The following is a 23,303-nucleotide window of genomic DNA, read 5'->3' as shown; positions in this document are numbered from 1 at the left end:
GGGAAATTGGTAGACAATGGAATTAGGGAGGGGTAGCGGCCCGTTCTACCAGTTGGACCCGTGGGCCAAGCCCGGAGCCTTCTGGGGGATCCAGAAGGGGGCGTGGCCGAGGGCGGAGCCTGGCTACGCTGGGGAGAATAAAAGGCGAGCGCCGACTCGCAGTCGGGGCTGCTGCCATCGGGAATGGAACTCGTCGTGCTGCTGTCGTCGTGGTCTTCGCCTCTTCAAGCTGTGGGTCTGGCAGCATGTTGGCTGTCCCGACTCGGGATGGAGTTATCCCCTATGGCTGTGAGAGCCGGAATAAACAAGAGGGATTACGCTTCCTACTTGTGTCTCTGAATTAGTACACTACATATATATAAAAAAATATAATTTAGCTATATAGCTGTTTTTCAGAAGCTACCTGAGCAAAAATGACAGCTCAATTAAGTGGTTTATCACGTGGAAAATGTATAGCAGCCAAATACTCTAAACGCAAGTTGATTCTAAATGCAGAGGGAAAAAAAACGGGGGGAGAACATGCACAACTCCAAATATACAGGTGTCGAATTCACCTCCTGTATACCACGAGGGGCAGTTAATATCTCGCCACCGTAGCGGGGAAAACTAATATTTAAATCACATTCGCCATGCAAGCAAATAGATACGTCTAAGGGTTTCCTACCTGAGGTGGCACCAATATCTGCTGTGGCCCATGGGACATCAGTGTGGTTCCAACTGCTCAATGCAAGTGCTCCGAATGAATAAACGTAGGTGTCAACATGAAATGGCACCGTTAGCATGGGACGCCGAGAGCACGATTGTAATCCCATTGAGAGGTAAAAAAAATTGAGAGAAATATCTTTAAAAAGAGCTAAAACCAGATTTACGTGGTGAATCTGCGCAACAAACAGAGCTCTCGGAATTAGAATGGGCCCTGGTACTTTTGGGTTGGGGGTAAAAGAGCTCCGAGGCATTTCTTTCTTGGTTTCAGCTCTTGACTCTCACCCAAAGCCCTCTCTGCTCTCTCCGCCTCTTTGTTATTTAAGGCTACTGGCCAGCGCCGGGGGGGAAGAAAAAAAGTTATACATAATTTAATCGTTCGAAAGAAAGAAATTGAAAATAAACTGCTAAATTTAAATGCGTGGCCGATTGCAACGTTGAACCGCTTAAGGTTATCTTTTAATAAGCGTTTATACGAATTACTTCTGAGCGTAAGAGTTTTATTAATGTTGTTATTGTCAGACTTTTTTTCTCCACAAGTGTGAGATAAGATACGAAACAACCTCCAACTCTGTGGGGCTTGTTTTGCAAATGCTCGTCTGCGACAGAGCGTGCCACCCTCTTAAATCGCTCTCGGTATGATTGCAACTTAGTTGCCAGTAGGTTGCAGACATCCACGTAGAATCGAATTGGTTGCATGCAACCAAGTTGTGCAACTAATCGCTGAGGTGTGGGCCCAGCTTTAGCGTGTATGGGGTAGGTGTGTGTGTGTAGATGTATTATTTGCACTTAGAAGGGGGGCATCCGGAAATATTTTAGACAACCGCACTAAACTAATTGAACAAATGTGGCAGAAAATAGGAAAAACTATTTAACGCGTAGGCTTTCGCGATCAATATTATCCGTGACAATGTTTTTTGGGTTAATATAAATGTAACGACACATTTACATTTACAAGATCTAACCCAAAAAAAACCTTTATTAATAAGAAAAATACGAACGAGAAAATGGAAATGGTGATGAAAGGTGATGTTGGTCATGGAATTGTCAACGATTAGAATACATTATACATTAATTTGAGGTCAAAAATTGCATAGAAATTATGTTTTTGCGACATTTAGATTAATCGGTTAAACAAAAAAAGACAGATTGATAAGCAATATAATAACGGTTTTTAAAATAACGAGAGCCACGTTTTCTCCAGGATATTTTTTCCCTCCACATTGCCTGGGGTTGTAGGGTAAAGACAACCACAAACATTCGATCGTTCATAACAAGTCACAGAAAATAGTCTCCATTCACATTTCCCATTACATGCTTTTATCAAAGACATAACGCAAAAAGGCAAACAGCTCTTATCTTCTATAATACAGTTATTTTGGGTTAGATCGCGTAAATATATGAATGTGTCGGTAAACCCGCCACCATCCAACACAGCCAACTAGTAAGGGTTGTCACGTAAACAGAACATGCCAATTCGTCACTAGTACAGCATACCGCTGTGTTGGAGAGCCAAGCCACAACATTTACAATCTGAGTACGACGTTTCGATAGTAATTACAACTAGCTTCATCAGGCGATATTGGTCGCGAAAGTCTACGTGTCAAGCTCTTATCTTCTCGGTACATATCTGGGCTTTGTGTCCTGGGCTATACAATGGACCTTTTGTCGATCCACTGCTGGATGAAAGCGCCCCTGCATTGTGCAGGTCGTGCGAGATGTTGGACAGTAACTGAGTAACGTTGGTCAATGCTGCAGCTTCGTGAGGGCGAAATGCACAGACGAGGGAGTACGTCAATGTACCACGAAGTATTGCATTGCACTGCCCTCTGCTGCCCACCAAGTATCTGTACGTATAATGCATGTGTTAAATGGTGAAAATCCATAATACAAATAATAAGCGGCGATAGCACAGCGCTCTGATCTTCGAACTACCCAGCCACCTGACGAACATTTTACAAATTTGAAAGAAAAATAAATACCCGCAAATTATTTTTTTGAGCTTACACTTATCACAATCATCACCCCCCTACTGTGAACATTTGGTTGGGCCCTTCTGAAAAAAGTCACGTGACTCAGTGAGGTTTTCCTGGGTAAACAAGCATTATAAAGTACACGATAATTAATTACATATAAGCGATGATATGTTGTAATCTTACCGTATATATATCTGTATATCGCCTTAATCCAAGGCGCATAATCCTACCGTTTGCCACCATCCCTACCCTTGAATTCGAATATTTATTTTTTTACTAGATGAATCCGATGAGCTATGAAACTCTTTTTCACAGACGTGCAGTAGGTGACCCATCGCTTCCCTCTGCCCCTTTGAACCTACAGGCTCCGATAATGGCCACGGGCTTCTTGATGTCGATCGGCTCCTTGCTTGCGGATGCCGGCGTGCCGCACCGCGATTACAGCCCCTCCAAGAGGCCCTCCCCCACTCCACCCGGGCCGCCACACGGACAGGCGCAGCCAGGGGTCAAAGGGCATCAGAGGAATTTCGTTTGAAAGCTTTCGTGACTGCAGGGATTCATATTATTGGTTCTTTCGGTAAAGTCAACACGTAGAAGGGAAATAATAAAATAATACAACAATAAAATTCTCACGACGTTTCGATTGCAACACGAGCATTCGTCATCGGGTGTGAAAACCACAGCAAGAAAACTTTTGAAAAAAGTGGCGGTTTTAGTCAAGGAAACCATTTTCAAACATTTTCTTGCTGTGATTTTCACACCCGACGATGATTGCTTGTGTTGCAATCGAAACGTCGTGAGGATTTTATTGTTTTATTATTTTATTATTTCCCTTCTACGTGACTTTACCGAAAGAACGAAGGGCATGGGAGGGTTCCAACACAAACCTGTTGTCGAATGCCCCACAGCAAGAAGGGCCTCTGGGTTTGATTCCCGACTCAGGCACCTTTTATTTTGCAGCCACACGGTGATGGATCGCGTGCACAGGGTGGGCCAAAAGTCAGGGGCATATCAGGTTATTCATGTATGTTAACAATGGAATTTTAAACATCTTAAATATTTCAACATTGCATCTGTTATCGTTATTTATATCTATTTTCTTGCTTTACTTTAGTACGTAGCAAACCGTGTTAATTTATTAGTTCACTATTATTTGCCTCGTTAATATATTTCTGTATTAAAATCAATGTATCATTTATTCGGAGTAAACATTGCCTAATTTATATGTCGTTAGAGTGATTGTGAATCGGAAATGTAGGATTAAATGATAAACACTACCTTATTTATTTAGGTATTTATTTTGTTACCATGTGGAGTTTGGTGGTATTGGTATATTGGGTGGCTGACTCGGCGGGAGACTGGTGGAGCGAGTTGGGGATGGAGTCGTTTGGCGTGAGGGCCCATGTGGTGGTGGCGTCTTCTGAGGCCACTTGTTGACGTCACGCGATTTTGGCCGATTTTTTACCCCCCCCCCCTTCGTCACACGGCGTCACAAAAAGTCAGACCCCCCCCCACTCAAATATGACGTCACAAAGCTCTGCCCCCCCCCCCCAAAAATAATTAAACAGGCTTCAAATCACTTTAAACTATTGTCATTGTAGTGCGTATTTAATGTGGCGCTGCACTCTGATGTTGTAGGAGAAAACATTTATTTAAAAAGTCCATTTAATTAAGCAGAACGTGTTGTCTATATTTATTTAAAGTTGCGCATTTTGATGTGACGTCACATTCCTCAAACCCCCCCCCCCCCCTCGTCACACATCGTCACAAATGTCTGACCCCCCTCCCCCCAAGGTGCGTGACGTCATTTATGGACGGCCCCTAACTCAGAAGAGCACTTTAGAAGATAAACGTGCTGTCGTGACAAGACCCCACACACTCGCGTTCCCTCCTCGTCGTGGTGTTCAGTCATCCTCAGCATCCGCGTGATGCGGAGAGCGACAGAACACGAGCCAACATTTGTAGCCCCCCGAATGTGTTTGTGGTTTAGTCCGCCCTCTGTTCTCTCGTCAGGGGCCATCCATTTAGTACGTACGCATGGAGGGGAGGGGGGGTTAACCCAAATGCGTTCGCTTGCGTATGGGGGGTCTACTACAATGTACGTACGTGTGGGAAACGGGGGGGGGGAGGGGGGTGAAGCCTCGATAATAATTTGTCTGCATTGGCCTTCAAATTAGTTAGACAGTCCGGCGGTGGACTATCTGTTTGCTTAAACACGTGAATATTATTAATCCTTGATCGTTTCTGCGTGGATTAAATATCGGCCGTTCTATAGGATTCGGGGGGGGGGGGGGGGAGCGTCAGGCGTACGTACGCAGGTGGGGGGGGGGGGGTGTAAAAAGTCCGCGTGCGTACAGGGAGGGGGGGAGGGGTCAAGTTTTCCCAGATTTTTGCGTACCTCCTCAGTGGATGGCCCCTTACCGATCATGTCAGGAGAGGGACATGCCAAGGCTGTGGTCGCACTCGGAGTGTGACGTCTGCGTGTTCTCTCCGTGCACTTCCATGGGGTATCCTCTGCGTTCTCTTCTTTCCTCCCATCGCTAACACCCCCCCTCTGCCCTCCACCATACAGATGTAACTGCTGTTGGTTAAAACATCCAAGATGCGGCAAAAATTGTCTGAAAACTACTTCCGTTGACATTACACGTGTAGTGGCACAACGCTGGCTGCTGTGTCCGAGTCGCCAGACGTGTGCCGCACCAACATCAGCCCCCTACTGTGAAAGCTTGGCAACACTTTCCCGATAAGTCTCGGTTATTCGGTGAGGCTTCTTTCTCTGAATTACATCGGAACTACCGCACCCACGCCCCCCCCCCCCCCCCCAGGTCCTCTCGGATGTGGGGATGCAGATCTCTTATCTCATCTATAGACGACCGTATATTTTCTTTCCCGAGTAGCTTCAAGACTCATCTTCTTTGGTTATTTCGGTAAAGTCACGTAGAATGAGAATACAATAATAAATTAAGAGCTTCATTGAAGCTCTGTCGTCCCGAAGGGTCTGTTCCTTTCACCTGAAGAAGGCCGCTTGTGTTGTGGCCGAAACGTCGTGAGAATTTTATTGTGTTATTTTATTTTATTAATTTATTATTTTATTCTCATTCTACGTGACTTTACCTAAACAACCAAAGAAGATGAATCCTTGCAGACACGAAAGCTTTAAATCGAAATTTAGCTTCAAGACTCTCTGGAGATTTCTTCCACGAGGTCGCAGGATCCGAGTGGACATTTAAAAACGTACATCTATACACCTTCATTGTGTCGTCTTTCAGAAAGTCACTTCGCATGTACGCCATTATGTTGCGGTGTCTTCGTGTTTAGTGTCGTGAGCTACTTTGAGCGCTGTTGTGCCTTGTACAGCGCTTTGACATCCGCGATGAATGGTGTTTCGTAGATAGAAGTGTGAATATTGTCCTCGGTAAATAACCATCTTGCCACGAGGGAGTGTATATGCAGAAGTTTGTCTTTTAACTGGAAAACCGGAAGTGAGAATGATAACGGCACCCCCTTTGGGGGGCCACGACCGCCACACCAGGGGAGAATGACGGGAGGCGACTGGAACAAACGATTAGGACACAAACCACCACGCTGCCAAGTGAAATCCGCGGGTTCATGTATTGTATGTATTTCTGCAACTTGCGTTTGGAAATGATACAAAAAGCAATTTGCGAGACATCGTGGGCACCCATATAACATTAAAAAAACAAAACTCGATAATATGAATATATAAAATGACGAACAACATTTGAACGCAACGTGGCATCACAATTGTGAAAGATTGCGAACGTAAAAATAAAGTGTCCTTATTAACGAAGGCTCATCTCGTGTATATGTGTGAGGGGATGCAACCCAAATGTCTGCACCTACGGATCACAAACCAGCTTGCTGTACTGCCACGTGCCCAACTCGCACAATCACTCTGCGTGAGCCATCCACCCGCCGTTTGAAGCTCTCGGTTAGCCGAGAGACTCGTGACCGAGTGAAAATGACACCCATAATTTAATAAATTGCACACAAAGTCCAGATTTTTAAACTTGCCAATCAAGTTAAGGTAGAATCTTCGGATCCCCTTGTAAATTGCCAATCTCCCCGACATTCTACTTCCCGAAGGCGCGTGTAACCCCCGACAAAGCATGCACAGCGTGACTATGACATCACCAAGAGTATACATCACCTCCCGTCCAGCGGCACACGTGGGAGCAGAGGTGACACTTTTGAACCAATATTTCTTATTGCGGTTAGTTGAGTAACCGAACCGATCGGCAGAGTAGGCGATTACTTGGCTGTATTGCCCACCTTGGCTCCTAAGTTCCGCTACAGTTCCACTCCATGGCCAGACAAGCTCACGGAGGAGGGATGGGTGGCTGGTGGCGTGCGATGTAGCTCTCCCATGTGGGCTTGTGCCGCGTGGTGTTCGGCACGGTGATGTCCGACGTTTCGCTTCGCGTGCCCGGTAGATGCCTGTGCAAATGAATTATCCATATTGTGACCGAAGTTTGGTTCCTTAAGACGCTCGGCACGTGCAGCCGAAACGTCGGGACAACATGCCCGACAGCAACACCGCGATAAGCGACGCAGTTGGTGTGGGCTGCGATTGAGATGTTTTTTTCTTGGTTCGCCGGCAGTGTTGGTTCGATCGAGGCTCCGGTCTTTTTGGCGAGAAAAAAAAAACAATCCTAAACTGGTTTTTCCCAGTTTGAAGTGATTGAAGTGAAGTGGAATAATTGGTGATTTCAACACATTCGCAGTCTGTGGCGATAATAATGGTGGTAAATGTGGATATAATTGAATTAAATGGGATTGCCAGACCAACGTTAACATAAGTTGCTATTCTGAATTTTATTGTCTAGCGTCTACCCAACGATATCTTTGCCAAATTTAAGTTTATCTAGCCCCTTCTAGAACGGTAGATGTTTACATAATCACATGCGGTATTCTGATTATAACTCACTCCCGAAGGACGCACCCCAAACTTGTGCCAAGAGTCAATAAAATTGGACAATCTCGTCACATACGCACACACCTTACCGGATTGTAAGACGCACTCGTTCCCCTGTATTTTGAATCAAACGTTTGGGGTACGTCTCAATATCCGTTTGGGGTGTACGTGTGCGAGCCCAGATTTGTATGCAGAGATTATGGTATAAGTTTTTTTTTTAAAGATGTGGAGCGATCTATTTTCCTGGTGGTGGGGCAGTATCAATAAGCGTCATGTGGATGTGGACCTTTGGGTGTTGAATTTGTGGTCCAAACCCCCCCACCCACCCCTCTTTTATTACCTATAATGGTACGACCCATTTTTCAGGATAGGTTCACAGCGAAATCATCAGCCAGGCGGTAGATAATACTCAATGTCAATAACTTAAAATATATTACAACACATTACAACAGGCTGACGAAACTGACTCGGGTGTGGCCCGGGCTTTTTTGGGTTGTGTAGAATTTAAATAATTCTGATGTCTTTGTTCCCCATGCAAGACATTATTATTATTAACCTTAGCGTGTGTGCGCGCGCGTGCCTGTAAACAAATGAACGTTCACCAAAATGCTGCTCATATAGTCGCACGCCACGTAAAAAAGAAAAGCACACGACATCCTTTCTAGAGAACAAACTCCGTTCCACAACGCACGCTCGTGTCCTTCGCACGTCTCCTCGTGCCAATGGAAAGAAGCGAGCGCCAGAGAGGATGAAATGAGACATTGTGCGGCGGAACGGGGGGGGAAGGGGGGGTGCCTTTTTGAAAACAATTCCCCGGCCTCTGTGCAGATGTGACCAGTAACGCTATTACGAATAGACGCACAGTAATAACGACCCCCCCCCCCCCACCCCCCATGCGTGTATGTGATTTATATCTTGAAGGCCATCATTTAATGAAGAACCTCGCGTGTTGTGAAAACCAATTATCAGTGTGAAAACAGCCAATTTAATGGAATGAGGCGGAATGGCAGTGTGTGAGAGGGAGGCGATGGTGTTTGTGTGCAGTGTGCCTCCACTTCTCTCCCAGCACTTCATGCTTCTGATTGTATTGCTGCTTCTACTGCTGCTAATTTGATGTTAAAGCTGCTGCCGATGATCCTGCATTCACCCCCACTGAAGAGGATATGCCGATGATGACAATGCCACTGCAGTTGCTTCATCTACTGCCGATACTGTTGCTCATGATGGCGATGATACTGCTGCTCATGTCGATATTACTGCCAGCTGCTGTGGCTGATACTACCAACTACACTGCTGATATGTATGCTTCTGATTCTGTAGCTGACGACGACACCACTGCCACTGATGGAGCAAAGTGATGCGGCCTTATCAAAGCTACGCTCACATTAATGACTAAGAAAGGATTATTATCTGATGACAACCACAATCATGATGTGACGAAGAACCTTAACGATGAGACGATGGGAGCTGGCCTGTGGTTGGGGCTCGCAAGGGGGACTGCTGCCGACAACGCAACACGAAGCGTGCTGAAAAGAAAGCAAAACATTCACTTAAAGCTTTCGTGACTGCAGGAATTCATAAACTGTTGGGTCTTTTGGTAAAGTCACGTAGATAAGTAAAAAAAAAATTACGAAAAAACTACGTTTCGATCGCAACACAAGCGGTCGTCATCAGGTGGAGATGACGACCGCTTGTGTCGCGATCGAAACGTCGTAATATTTTGCTTAACCTATCTTCGTGACTTTGCCGAATAGACCCAAAGAATAAGGAAAGCAAAACAATAACAACTCTGTGCGGGTGCCTCGAGCGGGCCGCTGGGTCGGCGTTGTGGCTTCAGCACGCAGGGCAACGTTTTGGCGACAACACGATGGAGCCACCTGCGTTGCTGGCAACAGTGCGCGTTTTCGTTGCCACTTATCCATTTTCCGCGGCACCACCACCACCACCACTCACGGTCAGGGCAATTCGTAACAGCAAACGGCAGCGACGATAGTGGCCGCAAAATGCGTTCATCAGAAAAGTTTAGCCGCCCCAAAAATCTGCACAAAGTTCGTCATTGGCAATGGGAGTGGCCGGTTGCAATCGGATTGCAGACGGCTGTCACGTGAACTATTTGCCCCGGAGGGTTGTGAGCTCTGTAGACCGAATCGTTGTTCGTCAAAGAGTTCTCAACTTTTCACAGGCTGGACAGAAACTGCCGTCAACTCTCCACCACCGCTCGACCCACGTGGCCAAAGTTGCTCGTCGCAAATGTCTTTCTGTCGGTGGGTGCTGGTGACGATTTGTTGCCCCAGTGCAACGTGGTCACTTACAGCTCTTTGCACCGGTTGGCCAACTCAAATCGCCCGCAATGCCAGGCAAAGCAGCCAAGATACATCTTTTTTGGTTCTTTCGGTAAAGTCACGTAGAATGATAATAAAATAATAAAATAACACAATAAAAATCTCACGACGTTTTCGGCCACAACGCAAGCGGCCGTCTTCAGGTGAAAGGAACAGACCTGTCGGAACAGACCTGTCGGGACGACAGGTCTGTTCCTTTGTCGGGACGAACAGACCTGTCGGGACGACCTGAAGACGGCCGCTTGCGTTGTGGCCGAAACGTCGTGAGAATTTTATTGTGTTATTTTATTATTTTATTGTCATTCTACGTGACTTTACCGAAAGAACCAAAGCAGATGAATCGTTGCAGTCACGAAAGCTTTAAATCGAAATTTAGCCAACATACATGTGCAGTACGATATCACAAAAGCCAAAAGAAAACAGCCTCTACTATATGTGCAAAAAAAAACCATGCATCTTTATACATTAGAAACACAAATATATGTACAAGAAATATTGATATCCGTTTTCTTGGGATAATGTATATATTATGAACCTTTTTTGTAAATTAAACTCGTGGTTTTCGCGTTTACCGATACAGTATGTTTCAAATGTACAAACACCAATTGTGATAAAGCCATATGTCCAAGACAGGGCACGGGTACTCGAATGTGGCATATCGTCAAAATAATATTTACAATAGGTTATAAGACGCTGCTGACGCACTTGACGTAAATTTGCGGCCGCGTTAACGGCGCTGACGCAGCTTCCAAAAATGTTGTGTCACCCCATCCCAACAACTTGTCGGTGAAAATAATAAAACACCGTTAAGGGGTATTGTACGCACAGATATCAACGTGGCTCAACTGCCGTACGAGGTAGCGTTCCCAACCGGCCCTGCTCTAGACGCTTAGTTGACACAACGAAGGTAGGGCTGTTTAAACACTTTTTTGAAGCTGTGCTGACTGGGTTTTGGAAGGATGCGTGATCGTCTCCTGACGCGACTCCAGTAATCGCACAATTAGCGATCCATTCCAAATCTGCAACACGTAGCAATAGATCTTGGGCGAGGACACTTGCCCGTGTCGGATTGCGGTCGTGAGGGCTATTTTACCACACTTTACACGCTTTTAAAGCGCCCTTTGACAAAGGCTCCGAAAGTTTATGCCAAAAACAAACCGTCTCCGCCGGCGGAAGAGAGATGTCTTCTGAAGGTTTTTGCATCTCGGCGTCGAGCGGTGGGCGCAGAGGGAAAAGTCCGCTCCGTGAGTCGCCGCGGACTAAGTACAATCCACCAGCTTGCCGCGAACCGGCATGGCGAAGTTTGGTCTGACAACCGCCACAACTGACGCAGCGTGGGGAGGCCTTCCTCCAGCAGCGGCGGCGTGAAACGGGGCTCTGTGACGATTTGACTTATGACGAAGCCTGATGTGAGGCTGTGTGGACATCTGTGCGCACAATTAAAAAGAAAATCGCTTAAAACGAATACTTATTCTTTCTCGTTTACATTTGAATGCTGTCAAAATAAAAAGCGGGCACTCTGCTGAGGTGAAACGAACGGGAGCGAATGTGTTAAGAATGTGTTAATTGATGAACGTTACACCCAGGCAGGCAGGCAGCCCTGCGCCCATTCCTTGAATTGAATCCCAGGTTCTGAAGCACATTACAAAGTTGTTGATTGCAATGTGCAACGGCAGTGGTGCACAACCAAATAGCCATTTGAACAACAACAAAAAACCTCGCACCCATTGAATCATGAGCGCTGCCTCGAGACGGCACTTTGGCCTACTCTTCCATGCTGGCTAGACATCTTGGAAGAGGGTGGAGTGCCCACATTTTTACCCCTAGCACATGCCACCTGCCGATTGGCCAACTGTGGTGCACCCATTCATAAAATTCTGGGTGGGCACAGGAGGTAGGGATGTGGGGCGGGGGGGGGTGCAGGAGGCAGGGATGTGGGGTGGGGGGGCAGCGGATGTTTTAGAAATTTGCCCCGTTGTTTAGCCTGCCGAGTTGAATCGGCGATCTCTGCATTGCCAGTGCAGTGTGCTAACCATCACACTACGGCATGGGGCACCGCGAGCGATGTGAACGAGGAATTTAATTAGCGAGTGTCTCGCCACAGGACTGGGCTGTGGAAAAGGAGAGAGGTGAAGGAGGAAAAGATGAGAACACACACTCATGGGGTGCAAACGCTGCCAGTTGCGAACCGCCCATGTCCTCGCTACGCCCCACGATCGGTCTTTACGCGTTTTCCCATCACTTCCCATTCAAGCGTCGTCGGTGGCTTACGATGCGATACACTTGGATGCGCCTGATGATGGGTAAAACCCGCTGAGACAATTCCCCGTGGGAGGCTCAAGCATTTGGAATTTCTAATTTCATGGCCTGGTTTTGCCACACTTGGATTCGGCCTGCAAATGGGATTGTTAGAATCTTGTTTTTTTTTCCCCCCCGTTTGTTTCAGCAACAGTGAACACCCTTTTTAACGCTGATGACGCGAGTCCTTTTAAATCTCCACGAGCTTTGGAAAAACATGTAATGTTACCGCTAATTTAAAATCTCAACCAGGTATCGACGACTCCCTTGCAAGTTGCGGTTTTTACACAGACGCAAAAATAAAATGTTTTCTTTAAATCTTTCTCACAATTTTAAAAGTCCCTACCCTAGCCAGTTTTTTTTCCTCCAAACATCTCTGTTTCCCATAATTTTTTCACTTACCCATAAGCCATTGCAACTTTTGGGGGTGCGACTAAAGGCCCCCCAAAAAACCGCTGTAAACATTAACGATTTCAAAACAAAAGCGAACTCTCGCGTAAATTCGCTCTCTCTCGACCGTGCGTGCAGCGCTCAAGACTCCAAACGTTTAAAAACAGCAACAATAAGAGCAATAATAACATGAATGCGAACGAATACGTCGACTCGATACTGAAAGTAAAAAAAACTGAAGCACTTAGCGGTCATAAAACTTTCCGCGGGTGCCATAAAGCTCAGCAGTGAGACGGGCGACCTCAAACGTGACCGCCAAACTGTTGTATACGCGACGACGTCAAAGCATAAGCCAAAAAAAACACTCTTTTAAGTTGAATGACCATATTCTCTTGATTATAAGAGGCTCCGGCAAGTATTAGAAGCACCCCAAAACGTATGCCCGGTTGTCAATAAAGTTGTGCAAATCTGGTCGAACACACACGGACCAGTTTACAAGATGCACGCCCAACTTTTGTTTTAAAATAAAGTAGGGAAAAATGAGCGACTTATAAATCGGGAGAATAATACGATGACCCTCCCTGGCGTGTGTGGTTTCCAATCACGTGCTTGCACACGCGAACACACGTACATACGTACGCCTACGTGCAGCGTAGGCCTCGGCAAGGTAAGGTAAAAGGTAAAAACAACGAGCCTACCTTTGTTTTTTTCGGTAAAGCCACGTATAAATAAGAAAAATGTAATTTTATTTTTATTTTTTCTTATTCCAACGTGACTTTACTGAAAAAAACAAAGATCAATTCCTGCAGCCACGAAACCACCAAATCTAGTTTGAACGAGCCTACCTTTACCCTACCTTTTACCTTACAATACAATCACTCTACCCTTACCTTTTACCCTTTAGCAAGGAAAAGTAAAAGGTCAAAAGCAACGAGCCTACCTTTACCCTATCTTTAACCTACCCCATACAAATTACCCGATGACAGGGTAATTACTGGGGCACTACACATGAAAAAGGTTTATAACAGGTAAATACTCAGTAGAGCGCTTTATTCACATAGAAGACTCTCGATGATTCCAATTTAAAATGGAGGCCACGGACTGCGCCACGGAGCTTTTAGCGAGCGGTAAACAAGGTATTTACCGGGTAATACTTCGGGCTACCTTTACCCTACCGGCTAATTCTTCTGCGCTACCTTTACCCTACCCTTTACCTTTACCCTTTTACCCGGTAAAAAGGGTAAATTACTTTACCTTGCCGAGGCCTAGTGCGGCGTCAGTTACCCCTTGTGATTGTACCGAATTTATTACCGTCACGGTCTTATCTTCGTTGCCCAAATATAATTTTGCCAACTCTCATCTGTTAACCACGACCCACCCGCACGGCACGGTGGACTCGCTTTAAGTTATATTCCTGCTTTACATATCTCTGTGTTTGTGTTTCGTGCGTTTTTATCTCCCTCCCTCGGTCCCTGACCCCCCTTGCCGCGACGACTTCAGCAGGCGTCGTCGGCCTCCGAGCCTCTCCGCGTCCGCGCGTGTCCGTTCTCTCGTCTTCCGCCTCCTCCTGCGCCACCTCCTCCGTTGGCCGCCACCGCCGTTGTCGCCGCAGCAGCCGCGGTCTCGGTCGCCGTCGCGTACTTCCCGATGAAGGAGCCGTCCTCGTTGAAGGGCACCTGGGTGTCGGCGTCGCCGTCGCCGGCACCGTGGCGCCCCCCTGAGCGCACGCTGTCGCTGCTCCCGGACGAGCCACCCTGCAGTGGTTTGTTTTCGTTGTCGCTGGAGGGAGTGGAGAAAGTAGGACGGGGCGATATCGCCGGGGAGTGAATCGGTGATGCGTGCCGGTGAGGCGAGCGCGACGCCGACACGGTAAATCGACCCCCCTCCATCATGCACGACCTTGGAAGCTAAGCAGGACGGAGCCTGGTTAGTGATCTCCGATGGGGAGGCTGTCGTGGAAATACTCGGTGTTGTAGGCTTGCGTGCCCAAGAGAGGGCAGCACAGCAATGGATGTTCCAATCTATGTGGAGCTTTTGAATGTTACCTCCTCGTATGTGTGTTGGTGGGTTTTCTCCGGGTCCCCAGTTGCCTCCCGCATGAAGACAAATACTAATGAATGGCAATGTCTATCCCAGTGCGTGACCCTCCTGAAAAAGCAGGCTTGAGACTCAGGCTGTCCTGGGAAAAGGATTATTATTCTGCCAACAAAAACGAGATGGTTTCCCATGACTAAGCCAAACGTATTACTCTAAGAATGCTGTAGGTGTCTTAATTTGAATCCCTTAGCCTCAAGGCATTAATAATTAACTCCATAAATCCTTTATGCGCCTTAATCCGGCTATCCGTGTTATGCTAATTATGTGCATATTTACCTGCTATGACATGTGTCATAAGTATCGACTTTTGACAAATAAAATGGAACAAATGCTGAAATCTGTGCAAGGAAGCATGCAGAATTGCATGCTTGGAATTACACTTAAGAGTCAGAAAGAGAAACGCGGATCGGAGAACATACCCGTGTGAGAGACATCGCATTCTTCAGAACACCAATTGAGCTTGGGGGAGATGCATCGATAGAAGGGACGATGGCCACTGATTGAGACTATCGATGGTGTGGCAGTCCAAGGGGAGGAACGTGCCTGACAGGGCGACCATCGCCGGAGATAAACTAACTCAACAAAACTTTTCATTTTTTTTACCAGGTGAGGTCTACCGAGCTATGTAGCCCTTTTTTCAGAAGCGTCCTGGCCACAAATGATAGCTCAACGAAGTGGCTTATGTGAACATTTATAGCAGCCAAATACTCTTAAACGCACGTTGATTATAAATGTCCTGGGAAAAGCCGGAGGGCGCGGAGGAAAATCCACATGACCATGGGGAGAACATGCAAACTCCAGATATATATATCTACAGGCGCCAGAGTCGAGATCGAACCCACGACTTCCTCCATACCAGGTGAGGTAGTTAACATCTCGCCACCACAATGAGATCAATCTGTGTGCAGGATTTCGATCGATCGTTGCATCGCGACACCATGAGGGCGGTGGCAACGGCTTCGGGAGGCTTGCATCCAGCAGTGGATAATCATGGCTGCTGACGATGATGATGGTTGAGTATAAACGCAAAGCAATAATGCAAATGAACAGGAATGAGAACGTCCGCTGGGCATTGTGAAGTTAGCGCGAGCTCCGAGCGACGTCGCCACGTCCCGCGCACCGTCGACGTCGTGGTGACCGACTCAGCCTCTCAACACCGACGACGATCGTAACGGTGGTGACGAGTTGCACGAACAATCCTATAAGCCGAAGATGTTGCAAAATTAAGTTACAAACCAAATTAAATCGACTGATGTTTTCCAGGACAGGGATCGGTGACCGGACTCGTGACGGTTGAGTGCCCCTCTAACGCTCAGTATTTTTTTAAAGAAAATTATTTAAGATGTAATTTTTTTGTGATTCACATTTTTCTCTTAGCGTCTGAATGAATCCACGTGTGAGGGTGCTTGGAAATAGGAGCGGGGGGGGGGCGGGGGGGGCGGGGGGGTGGGCGGGGCATGCACCGGGCAGGTGGGCAGACGTATCGCCCCCGCGACGGGGGCCGCCTCGGCACTTACCGTCTCCGTATTCTGCGCGTGTGCGAGCGCGGGGTGTTCAGAGAGACAGGGGGAGAAAATTAAACGGGAGTGAGGTTGGAGAGATTGAGAACCGACTCGGGTCTCTCGACTTCCTCCATCCACCGCTCGGTTCTCAATCACACCCACCCACCCACCTACCCACCCAACCACCCACCAACCCACCCAACTGCCCGCCCACCCAGCTACACCACCAACAACTCGCCACTACCCAAAAACATGCTGCCAAACCACCCGTGAACCTACCCACCACCCAATCACCCACACATCTACCCACCACCCAATCACCCAAGCAACCCACTTTACCATCCAACCAACCACCCAAACAACAAATAGTGGAAACTCACAAAATGCAAGGTGTTGTTTGATTTCTAATTCAAAAGTGATTGAACCAAACAGTGTGGCCTGACCAGGTGATGACCCATGTGAGACGATGACAACGATGACGATGTTTACGATGCCGACAATAATCATCACGATGATGATGACCAGGAATTTAACTTAAGATGTATACGACGACAATGAGATGGGATAAACCTTGGTCAGCAGTTCAATTCAGGAGTCTCAAGGCTTGTGGCTGCATTCAAATATAGGCCTTATAATTTTTCAACTGGGGGGGGTCTCAAAATTCCAAATACCGCGTCCATGTTCAGGTATTTTTCTTCTTCTTCTAACGAGCAAAATTTTCCTCCAACCGTGCGTCTGGTTGCATGCGGTGCGTTACCTGCACTCGGCAAAGATGTTTTCTCTCATTTGCTGATTCTCTGGGTCTGGGTAGGCGCACTCTCGCTCCTTCACTGGAAATAAAAAAGAAGCGAGGAAGAAAGCTCATGCACATGCGTGAATTATCTAACGCTTACAGAAATATCGTTTGACAGCCAGAGTATTTCAATAGCGATCGTAATGGTATCGCGTGCGCCGGGCGCGCAAGGAGCAACGACACGGCGGCTCGGATAGCGGCCCTGCCGGGGAAAGTGTGCGGGAAAACGCTTTGATCGCTGCCGCCAGTTTTCTCTCTCGGACGAGACCCTGACAGCGACGCAACTTTACACCGAAGCGTCGTTCACATGATATAATCCTTTACAAGAGTCGCAGTGCCCCTGTGTTGCAGACGGACGGACAGCCAGGCAGGCAGACAGAGCCAATGCATCAGCGCTTTCAAGCACATTTGAAGAGTGCTAACGAGTCAGTTGCCCGCAGAAGGCGATATCACAGAACTGCTTCGGAGATCCCTTGAACAATGCACAACATGGACTGACGCCGCTTAAAGGGATACGCAAACCAATAAAGCGAATCACTCCTGCCTTGCGGGACACACAATGAGGCCGTGCGTTCCAAGCTTGTCCTGCACGAGTGTGAAACTTCACCAATGACCAAAACGACTCTAAAAGTTACGGTAAAGCCACTGGGGAGTGCGAGCGGACGTCACCGTCGCCGCAGTTGTCAACGTTGCGCTGCAGGTGGCGCCCGGCGCCCCGCGTCTCTCGCCCGCACTGCCAATGTGGTCGTTTTATTCTTATCGAGTCATCGTCCTGGTCGATCGCAACCTGTGGTAGTTTCGTCTAGCCTCACTGTGGATTTCATAGAGTCATTGTTTCAGTCTGGTCCAGAAACATTAATTTTTTTCGTAAAAGCCACTTGGTTGAGCTGTCATTTGTGGCCAGGTCGCTCCTGAAAAAGTGCTAAAAAGCTCAGTGGGGCCTTACCTCGTAAAATAAAAAAAATAGTTTAGTTTTAGTTCTAGTCGACTACAACAGTGAAACAGTCCACCGCCTCCCCATCAACATACCAGGTCAGCCAATTTATGAACTCAGCAAAAATATTGTCAAACACTACATGTAGCCAATGACCTCGCAGCACTGCCAGTCTCCAATAACATCGCCAAACTATCTCAGCCTGCGTCCTTTTTTCACACTCATTAGTTTCGTCACGTAAAGTCAGTGCAACTGCACCCTCTTGTAAAGTTCCTCGATTATCTCGGGCAGCATTTCAGACCCCGTCCATCCCGTCCCGCCCGTCGTCGGTCGCGCTTTCGTGGCCTCTGCCGGTGAGCAGCAGTCGCTCGTCATCGCCTCGCCTGGGGCCAGTTGCCTCCAGTCACCGTCGTCTTCATCGTCTAAAAGCCGTCGCCGACGAAGCTCACCCGGGTACTTGCCGCCCTTGCTGCGCCGCACGAAGCACACGAAGAGCAGCACCAGCACGAGCAGCGCCACGGCGCACATGATGCCGATGAACCAGCCCTCCGTGGCAATCGTCAGCTGCGCGCTCGCCACCTCTGCTGGTGCCGTCGTCAAGGATGGAGAGGAACGGGCGGGGGGGGGGGGGGATAGCACGAGAGTGGAGAAAAGTGCAGCGGCAGTGAACGCAACGTTCGTTATAGTCGTCCATGCACCACGACCTTTGATGTCAATCAAAAGCGGTGACCATGTGTTTTTTTTACTTGGTAACCTCCTGGCAGAGCGCAGTACTGACCGTGGGATTGGTTCGTCTTTTATAATCAGCAGCCATGATCTATCTGCTGTTAAATGAAGCCCAATGACTTTACAAGCCGCCACCATCTCGCAACGATTCACCTAGCCCAGCCAAACCTATTTGGTAAGTTGAAATATATTTAGGCTTTTTCCGCAATTTTACTCCAATTGTAATATCGGCGTTGGTGTCCGATCGGAACTCTTGCAGTTGAGCAGTGCACCATCCCGTGTGTATTGAGAACGGTCCGTGGAAGGAGACTGTGCAGAACTGTTACAGTCTCATCATGTGACCTTTCTTGCCAGTATCAAAAAATAAGAATTGTGTGAATCTTGACTTAAAGCTTTCATGACTGCAGGAATTCATATTGTTGGGTCTTTCAGTAAAGTCACGTAGATATGTTAAAAGAAAATACATTTGTTATTTTCTTATTTTCTTTGAACCTATCTACGTGACTTTACCGAAAGACCCAAGAATATGAATAAGAATTGGTTGCTCACCCCGAGCTCTCAACGTCCTGACAGTGGCATTGTCTTTGTGCTGTTCACCTTTTGGCGTTTTCTGGTCTAACACGCTTTGAGACTAGGCTCTAAAGAAAGCTGTCTCTGGTGTGGACCAATCAGTTTCAAAGACAATGTATCATCATATACTACCAGAGCATGTTTTTGTTTGCATGTTCACCACGAGTATGTGTGGTTTATGCAGACATGATTCCTTGCAAAAGGTTTATGTTCGGTGTTTTAACATCTTAACACAACTGTTTGATTGCCAGAAAGGGTAAAACCAATTCCTATATGTTTCAGTGCCCCTTCATACGACCTTTTAAAAAATAATAAAAACCCGAGCACCCAATTTAATCACGAGTGGCTGAAACCCACAGTTTTGAACCGGGGAAATTTGTGCAACTGCCACCTCATTGGTCTGACACGGCCATTTAGAACACCCCCTGAACCACTCCGTGGCTCCTAATCTCCTACCACCGTCCCACAGCCGGGAATCGAACCCAGGTTGTGGGGTGTTGAGTCATGGCTTGTTCATTTAAACGACAAGTGAAGTGTTTTACTCGGAGGGCTGAGCACACATCGACGTGTTATTGACCGTGCTCACGCGGTTCGCGAATCACGCAGCCTTCCGACCGCGGAGAGGGCAGCGGCGTGCGGTTCGTGTTTCTCCCGGCCGTGCACAAACAGCCCGTGCACACCGAGGTGCAGATTGGTTTTGCGGGCGACCCCGGCGACGCACAGTGGCTTGCACTCCGGCGAAGAGGCAGCGGTGAGGGTGGCCACGAAATCGCAAGTGTTACTCGCTCTCAGGTCGCCACCACCACCGTCACCGCCACCACCGCCACCCATCGTCGCCAACAACCGTCGCCACAGCCACCACCACCATCAAGCGGCGGTGATTTTACTCACCGCCAATTTCGCGTTCCACAGTGAGGCAGACGGTTAAAAGCACGGGTGGCGACGTACGGTGCGAAAGAAGTTTAACATACATACATACAAATAGAAGACCCGGCACCGGAGCAGAAACACACAAAGCGGCGGAGAAATCACCCCAAGGCAAAGCCGAGCCGTGCGCTCACAGAACGTGGCCCCGTGCCTGCTTGCCTGCCGTTTCGGATGTGAACATTAACGTCTCACGTAACCGCTCCAGCGATAACCCCGGCATGTCACGCAGCCCCGTGGGTGGCAGTCCCCGCGGCCACTCTCGTAGACGCTACGCCCCGACCCTCTGCAGCGACTGACACTGTTATATATGTACTCTTTAATACATTAACACAATTGTGTTATATATACAGTGAGGGAAAAAAGTATTTGATCCCCTGCTGATTTTGTACGTTTGCCCACTGACAAAGAAATGATCAGTCTATAATTTTAATGGTAGGTTTATTTGAACAGTGAGAGACAGAATAACAACAAAAAAATCCAGAAAAACGCATGTCAAAAATGTTATAAATTTATTTGCATTTTAATGAGGGAAATAAGTATTTGACCCCCTCTCAATCAGAAAGATTTCTGGCTCCCAGGTGTCTTTTAAACAGATAACGGGCTGAGATTAGGAGCACATTCTTAAAGGGAGTGCTCCTAATCTCAGCTTGTTACCTGTATAAAAGACACCTGTCCACAGAAGCAATCAATCAGATTCCAAACTCTCCATCATGGCCAAGACCAAAGAGCTCTCAAAGGATGTCAGGGACAAGATTGTAGACCTACACAAGGCTGGAATGGGCTACAAGACCATTGCCAAGCAGCTTGGTGAGAAGGTGACAACAGTTGGTGCGATTATTCGCAAATGGAAGAAACACAAACGAACTGTCAATCTCCCTTGGCCTGGGGCTCCATGCATGATCTCACCTCGTGGAGTTGCAATGATCATGAGAACGGTGAGGAATCAGCCCAGAACTACACGGGAGGATATTGTCAATGATCTCAATGCAGCTGGGACCATAGTCACCAAGAAAACAATTGGTAACACACTACGCCGTGAAGGACTGAAATCCTGCAGCGCCCACAAGGTTCATCTGCTCAAGAAAGCACATATACATGCCCGTCTGAAGTTTTCCAATGAACATCTGAATGATTCAGAGGACAACTGGGTGAAAGTGTTGTGGTCAGATGAGACCAAAATGGAGCTCTTTGGCATCAACTCAACTCGCCGTGTTTGGAGGAGGAGGAATGCTGCCTATGACCCCAAGAACACCATCCCCACCGTCAAACATGGAGGTGGAAACATTATGCTTTGGGGGTGTTTTTATGCTAAGGGGAAAGGACAACTTCATCGCATCAAAGAGACGATGGACGGGGCCATGTACTGTCAAATCTTGGGTGAGAACCTCCTTCCCTCAGCCAGGGCATTGAAAATGGGTCATGGATGGGTATTCCAGCATGATAATGACCCAAAACACACGGCCAAGGCAACAAAGGAGTGGCTCAAGAATAAGCACATTAAGGTTCTGGAGTGGCCTAGCCAGTCTCCAGACCTTAATCCCATAGAAAATCTGTGGAGGGAGCTGAAGGTTCGAGTTGCCAAACGTCAGCCTCGAAACCTTAATGGCTTGGAGAAGATTTGCAAAGAGGAGTGGGACAAAATCTCTCCTGAGATGTGTGCAAACCTGGTGGCCAACTACAAGAAACGTCTGACCTCTGTGATTGCCAACAAGGGGTTTGCCACCAAGTACTAAGTCATGTTTTGCATAGGGGTCAAATACTTATTTCCCTCATTAAAATGCAAATCAATTTATTACATTTTTGACATGTGTTTTTCTGGATTTTTGTTATTGTTATTCTGTCTCTCACTGTTCAAATAAACCCACCATTAAAATTATAGACAGAGCATTTCTTTGTCAGTGGGCAAACGTACAAAATCAGCAGGGGATCAAATACTTTTTTCCCTCACTGTATCTTTTAATGGTGTTTTGTGAGTTGTTTTGTTTACACTTTTTTATTTTCTGCTTTGCTGAACTCATTTACACCCCAGGTCTCCCTTGAGAAAAAGAGAGGCTTCTGTTCTATATGAGCTCTCAAAAAACATAAGGTTAACCAACTGATTCTGTCAACCCTATTCCTTGTTCGTCATGGAGGTTGTCTTAAGTATACTTTGCCATTCTGGATAGTCAAGCGTGGGGAGGTTGTAGCAGGGAATTTAACTTAGCTCACCAGGTTCATAGGGCAGTGTGGAAACTCCACGCTCCTGTTAAAGGACTCTTTATCATCACGATCCACGGGCAGATCGCCCCGTAGGTGTCCACTGCACATTTCGTCAATTGTTTCCACTTTCCTCTCTGTCTTGTGCCACTGTGCTCACGTAGTGACCTCGTCTTTGTGGCACCAATCTCTGATGTCGCTGTCACCGTCAAGCCGTTCTCTGTGAGGTCGTCCTCTCTTTCTGGTTCCTTCCATTTTTCCGATCACACATTTAAATGTTCCTATTGTTGTCCATCCTACATGTGTGTCCAAATAGTGCCAATGTCCTTCTCATTTAAGGTTTTACATGTAGGCTTTCGCGATCAATATCATTCTTAATATAGGATTTTTTGGGTTTGATCGCGTAAATATGAATGCCACCACCCGACACAGCCAACTAGTAAGGTTTGTCACGTAAACAGAACGTGCCAATTCGTTACTCGTACAGCACACCGGTGTGTTGGAGAGAAAGTCAACAACATTTACACTCTGAGTACGACGTTTCGCCAGTAATTACAACCAGCTTCATCAGGCGACAGCCAGATTTCATCACTGCCTGCATAAGGTCTTCTTCTATGTGCAACCTTATCTTGCTTCTTACCTAATCATAGAGGTCATCTGTCAAAAAAACATCTATATAGGACCATTGTCAATACAAAAATATGGCCTTAAACTGATCTCCAGGTCTCCTGCGGAGAAAGAATTTGCCTCCCAAGTGCCCTCCATCGCGCCCCCCTCCCCACACAGCTGTCAGTTGTCTCATTACACAAAGACAAGATTGCCTGAGACTCTGCCCTGCCAGCACCGCGCGACCCAGCGATCGGTCTTTGCAGAGAAAGCGGAGCGTTGGCAAGCGCGGGAGCGATTGCGACGAC

The 23,303-nt window shown here is 47.3% G+C and overlaps 1 protein-coding gene across 11 annotated transcripts in view; it reads right to left on the bottom strand.

The window, feature by feature from the left end:
• Nucleotides 1-6,271: 6,271 nt before the first annotated feature.
• LOC116947535 (neuronal cell adhesion molecule-like) overlaps nucleotides 6,272-23,303 on the bottom strand; it is a 214,446-nt gene continuing 197,414 nt past the window's right edge. For 8 of the 11 annotated variants that reach the window (XM_032963394.2, XM_076070665.1, XM_076070666.1 and 5 more), the window contains 4 exons: nucleotides 18,420-18,554; nucleotides 17,001-17,073; nucleotides 16,259-16,270; nucleotides 6,272-14,423 (listed from right to left, as the gene is read on the bottom strand). In XM_032963394.2, the coding sequence (XP_032819285.2) occupies nucleotides 14,141-14,423; nucleotides 16,259-16,270; nucleotides 17,001-17,073; nucleotides 18,420-18,554 (503 nt within the window). In that variant the 3' untranslated portion in view covers nucleotides 6,272-14,140. The remainder of the gene's footprint in view (nucleotides 14,424-16,258; nucleotides 16,271-17,000; nucleotides 17,074-18,419; nucleotides 18,555-23,303) is intronic. The other 3 variants (XM_032963397.2, XM_032963401.2, XM_076070667.1) reach the window with 2 other exon arrangements.

The sequence above is a fragment of the Petromyzon marinus genome, chromosome 30, assembly GCF_048934315.1.
Source record: "Petromyzon marinus isolate PM22_M1 ecotype Great Lakes invasive population chromosome 30, UKy_Petmar_22M1.pri1.0, whole genome shotgun sequence".
Classification (NCBI taxonomy): Eukaryota; Metazoa; Chordata; class Hyperoartia; order Petromyzontiformes; family Petromyzontidae; genus Petromyzon; species Petromyzon marinus.
The sequence above is the reverse complement of the archived record's forward strand: the minus strand, read 5'-3'. Positions and strand labels throughout refer to the sequence as shown.